The sequence below is a fragment of the Toxotes jaculatrix genome, chromosome 18 (assembly GCF_017976425.1).
Source record: "Toxotes jaculatrix isolate fToxJac2 chromosome 18, fToxJac2.pri, whole genome shotgun sequence".
NCBI classification, from domain to species: Eukaryota; Metazoa; Chordata; class Actinopteri; family Toxotidae; genus Toxotes; species Toxotes jaculatrix.
The window spans coordinates 20228242-20234033 of NC_054411.1; the positions used below are offsets into that span (position 1 = coordinate 20228242).

Sequence of the window (5792 nt, forward strand, 5' to 3'; positions counted from 1 at the left end):
ATTTATGATGTATTAGTGAATTATGGCGTTGCACTGTACTTCGTTTTTAGCTATGTATGCGCCGTCCAAATATGGGGGTGGGGTGGTGTGTGTGTGTGTGTGTGTGTGTTGGATGGAGGGGTGTGTGTGTGTGTGTGTGTGTGTGTGTGTGATGGGGGAGGTGAGGGGTGAGGTGAGGGAGGAGAGAGAGAAACAGGGAGAAGGAGGAGGTGCGGTCACGTGCTTTTGTTGACCAGTCGTAAATTCTCGCCGATGACTTTGGAGAGGTAATTCATGCTCTGAGGTTTCTAATGATGAAGGGATGGGCGGGGAAGCTCTCTCTCTCTCTCTCTCTCTCTCTCTCTCTCTCTCTCTCTCTCTCCCCCCTCTCTCCCTCTCTCAGCCTTTATCCGGCTGCTGAAGGTGCCGGGGGTGAGCTCAGAGCGCCACCTACTGCAAACATAACTTATTGCACTGATTAAAAAGACAAAGTAGACTCCAAAAGGGGTCTGTTATAAAATATTCTCTCTCTCTCTCTCTCTCTCTCTCTCTCTCTCTCTCTCTCTCTCTCACACACACACACACACACACACACACACACACACACACACACACACACACACACACACACACTGCAAATGTCTCATCACTCGGGCCTGATAACTGACCTTTGCTTAGGCTGGAAATTAGGAACCATAACCATTAAATAATCCCTCAATAATGGAATAATAAACACGGTAGAAAAAACAATAGAAATAGACAATAATCCACTTCTTTCCACAACAACAACAACAACAACAATAATATTAATAATAATACAAATTAGAACCAATCAAAATAACATCAGTAATGTGTCAGACGTTTCATACGTCATTCTGTAACAGCACGAGAGCCGCTAAAAGATGCTGTGATGCAAGCAAGGCCGCGTGAAGCCTCCCTGAAACATTTACAGAAGACAGGCACAGACCAAAGTCAACGGAAAAAAAAGAGGGTCATTTCTCTTCTTTGGATGATCCATATTTACCCAGTTTATCCACCACACAGGCAGTCTGTTCACAAGAAACTGTTACCATGACCAAAATACATAATTTGGCCCACAACTTTGCCTCTCTTTCCCCCCTTTCTTGGTTTCTTTTCTATTCTGTCTCTCTCATCTTCCCTCCCTCCCTCATTCTCCCTGTAGCCCTCCTTCCAGCTGCAGAGGAACGGTAAACCTGATCTGTGACGTCCAAACTGGATGGAAATCTGCTGATTTATGATTTGTTGATTCCCGGGTTGGGATGCATTTCAGCCAGGGTGCCTCTGTGTGTCTGAGTGTGTGTGTGTGTTATTGTAGCAGGCCTCAGTGTGCGCTCTGGTGTGCATATTTCACAGTAACTCTGACACACACACACACACAGAGACTGCATGCACACAGGCTAGAACACAGGGACAGATGAAGAATTCCAGATTTTTGTGTGTGAAATGATACAAATGAATGTACTCAGTGGGGGAGTGTGTGTGTGTGTGTACAAATGTGTTCCTGCACATGTGTGTGTACTTGCATGCCACATTTCAGAAACTCAGCTGCTCGCACATGGAGCATCTGCAAGAGAAACCAGCAGTTGGAATGGAAATCATGTTGAATATTCCAAAATAATCAGGCAGATTTAAAAAAAAAAAAAAAAAAAAAAAAAAAACCTGCTGCAAGAGGCATCAAGAGAGGGGCTTTTAAATCCCCAAAACAGATATCAGATTTATTGTTTTACCCACAAGAGTTTGGATATCAACAGTAAATCAGCCGACTGTCGGCCTGAGAGCAGCCTGAAGGGGCTTAAAAACACAGAACCCAAAGTGTGCCAGGAATGCAGGGACAGGCAGGAGGAGGCACTGACCCAGTTGGCACACGCTTCTGAACACACTCCCCTCATTATATATAGATTTCCACCATCCCACTGAATATTTGTACCATGAAACATCCCCCTGACCATTTTGATCCAAACAAATTCCATGGTTTCAGATAAGAGAGGTCAGTGGCTCTGATTTATGTCTGATTTTTAGCATAGAACACAAAATGGAAAAAAAAAACTACAGAGCACCTAACTCTTAGGGTTGGATGTCAATTTTGTGTTTATGGATTACATCCTATTTCTGTACCACTGCTTCTGCAGTTATTTTTACGGTCATGTCATGATAATAATGTTTCGCTACCTCCCCCAGTGGCTCTGAGAATTCAGGGTTTGAATCCCCGTTAGAGTAAGGTGCTGAAGATGGAGCTGCACGATCTAAATCTGCTTCTGCTCAGACTGTTCACTGATAAAATCATCTACTACATGCTAGTTTTTTTTTTTACATGCAGTGCACAAATGTGAGCATAATTCACTGTAATCTATAGAGCACTTAGCTCTGAATTTCAAACTGTGCACAGATGTTTAGGGGCTGTTGCAATGCTTCAGTTTTAGAGGCGATCATATTTTAACTGCAGTTAAAATGTTGCAGTTGTTGTTGAGCTTATGGCCTAATGGTTCAGGTTTAACCTGAACTCAGTTATTGTATAAAACAAAGCAGCTTTTAAAACCTCCTGTTTAAATCCTAATTTCCATGAGACACAGTTGAAGTGAACAATATTAATCACAGATGAAATAAGGAACCTTAACATTCTCTGCCCAAAATACGAAAAGCGCTAAACTGTAGTACTCTCCCAGACAGAGCGTGCAAGTCAGTGTGTGTTGGTCAGTAAAATGAGCCCACTGAGTCTCAGTGAAACCATTTCCATTGTGTTTAACATAGAACATCTGCCAGCGTGTAGTTCACCTTACACAGAAACTCTCACTGTGGGAAACAAACCAGTAGCTCTGACATGGCCAGAGCCAAAGAAGAAGACTGTACATTAAGTGCTGGAGCTAAATCAAATCCTCTGCCTGTTACACTGCTTTAAACTTTACCAGATCATAATTCACTGAAAATCATCCGATTGGTGAGTTTAAGCCCATTTCTGTTGTTGAAATGAATCTGACTGCAAAAATAACAGTGACTATCATAGCACACTGCACTGAAGTGAACCACATTAAATCCAAACTCGCTGCCTCTCTCACGCACACACAAACAAACTGCTAAAAAATATTTTATTTTCCCCACTGTGGTGTTACTAATTTACAGACAAACCATGCCGTCTATTAAATTGGCACCATGTCCAATATCTGAACAGAACAGGCAAACTTAATATGTGTACTCCCGCTAAACATAGTCTTGTAGAAGGCGTGGAACAGCAGTGGCTGAGGTGAGAACATGCTATTATGAAAAAAACTAATCAAACATGCATGGTAACGTGAGAGTCTTTCTGCCAGGATGCTGCTGCTGATGAACTCATCCAAACTAAATAACATTATAGTAACGCTTTTATATGACTGTGCCTTTTGTTGGCTGCATAGATTTAGAAAACACACACACGGGTTATGAGTATTGGAACTGGATGTTTGAACACCGCGACATTTAACTCGATATCATATTTTTTTCTATGTTCATACCAAGTAATGGCGGGTTCCCTGTTTATTTCTGTGCTGATGCTAAAGTTTGTCATTATGTTCAGGTCTGTATGTGTCAGCACTGCTGATCATTTACACGAGACAAGATTAGAAACAAACAAACAAATAAATAAGTACGATTTTTGTTTTCTCTGTCAGTGAAACCAAGCCCGCGGGCTGCAGAGATACGGACCCCGCGCGCCGGTCACTCAGGGGACAAGCAGAGTTCAAAGGGTCACGAGGACATTGTCCACTTTTGTCTGGGTGAAGTGTGTGAGTGTATCTGTGACGTGTCCGGCCGGCCGGCTCGAGGACAGATCAACTTTCTCTCCCTGGGTCTGGTCATCAATTAGTTCAGCCCCCACCACCACCACCAGCAGCAGCTCGCGCCCCTTGTCACTTCCCCTCCTGACCGCCGCTCGCACTCACATGGCCCCGGCCTAGGTCTCGCCTCGTGCGCCGTAAATACGCGCACGCCTGTTTCACACTCACAAGTAAGAGGCTAAAAGGTTTATGAGTCTGGAGCGCGGGTGTAAGTAAGCCACTAAATCACGAACTCAAATGTGACCGGACGTTGAGGTTTGAAGAAATGAATAAAACGTTCACCAACCAACAACAAATCATAAAAGAGCCTCTCTCTCCCCATCATTTCTTTACATTTTATTGAACATTTCTCATAGGTAGTATACATAATTACTTGACAAAAAAAACACTAACATAAACAAACGATGTAAAAATCCATAAAATATACACTTTCCTGAACGTTTTAGGTAGTTTGGCGAATAACATCAGTAGGTTAACACCCCCCCCCCCCCCCCCCCCCCCCCCCCCCTCCCACACGCCCCCTCTATACTGGAAAAGTAAAACAGCTCCAAAGGTTAAATTACCCCCACCCTCACCCGCAATTAGCCTACATTATTATCACCGTACGAGGTGATTTTTTTTCCTTGCTTATTCCTATACAGTTTAAATATGAACACCGTATGATACACATACACTTTTCAAATAGCTTTTCCTCGCTCCGTCGTTGTGTGCATGAGCTTGTTTGCACGTGTAATTTGAAGGTATAATACACACAACACGTTTACAAAATAAGATAAAAAATAAAAGAATTACTTATCGGAGGTGGGAGGTGGGGGGGTCGAGTTCTAAAGCTCCAAAGCAAGTGCCTGACAGGTAGGAAAAGTACATTCGACAAAAATCAGAACAAGTAGAGTAAGAAGTAAGAAGTCAGGTGGTTTTCTTGGAATGCAACAAGAAACTGTGTCTTAAAACAGCGCGTCACCGTTAGGTTGCGGGTTACCTATTTATTGTATTTTAAAACACAACGCCACAGCCTGTCCCACCATCATCCCTTTTCTTTCTTTCTTTTTTTTGTTGGTTCTTTCTCTCTTTTTTTTAACCTCGTTTCTCCATTTCATCCTCTCTTTCCACAGCCTCGCGCTTCGTTCTCAATATTTTTTTTTTTTTTTTTTACACACATTATTTTCCAACTTTCAGACCAGACAATACAGCCAACAGAAGAAGTTGGATACACGTTTTAGGCGGGCGGTGACATTAGAGGGATCAAAAAGGGATGATATTCTCCCTGTGTTTTTTTCCCCTCACCCCTCCTCAGATAAAAAAAAGAAAAGAATATGTTGGCTACGTTTTTTTTCCCAGAGTTTTCACACCAGACAGACGCCTGGACGAACTTTGAGACGGGGACGGGGAGGAAACAACCACCATGTCTTTTCACCCATTCTCCTCTTCCTCTTTATGCTCCTTACATCAGTTTCTTTACTTCTTTTTTTCCCTTCTCTTTCAGTCCGTCCGTTTCTCTTCTTCCTCTGCTCCGTTCACCGTGGAGGAAGAGGAGGAGGACGAGGAAGAAGAGGAGTTGATCAGCTTGTTCTCCTTCTTCCACTTCATCCTCCGGTTCTGGAAACCAGATCTTGATCTGCCGCTCCGTGAGGCAGAGCGCGTGCGCGATCTCGATCCGCCGCCGTCGCGTGAGGTACCGGTTGAAGTGGAACTCTTTCTCCAGCTCGAGCGTCTGGTAGCGCGTGTACGTCTGCCGGCCGCGTCTCCCGGGGCTACCGAAAGTGCCTGAGAGAAAGGGACAGAGACACAGAGAAAGGTTACATTTTAACCAAAGCCGCCAAACACGTGGGCTGTACCTGGTGACACAGAGGCACCAGAAAGTGTGAGTCACCTTCAGGGGGACATATTATTCTATTCTATTCTGTTCTATTCTATTCTATTCTGTTTTTCGATTTTGTTCACATTGTTTAACATCATTTGCTGTGTTCCCGCTCGCCCCTGTCGAGA

The 5792-nt window shown here is 43.7% G+C and overlaps 1 protein-coding gene across 1 annotated transcript in view; it reads right to left on the bottom strand.

The window, feature by feature from the left end:
- Positions 1–4893: 4893 nt before the first annotated feature.
- Positions 4894–5792, bottom strand: part of hoxb6a (homeobox B6a) — a 3446-nt gene continuing 2547 nt past the window's right edge. Inside the window, 2 exon segments of the mRNA XM_041063219.1 lie at positions 4894–5408; positions 5410–5570. Of these exon segments, the coding sequence (XP_040919153.1) occupies positions 5286–5408; positions 5410–5570 (284 nt within the window). The 3' untranslated portion in view covers positions 4894–5285.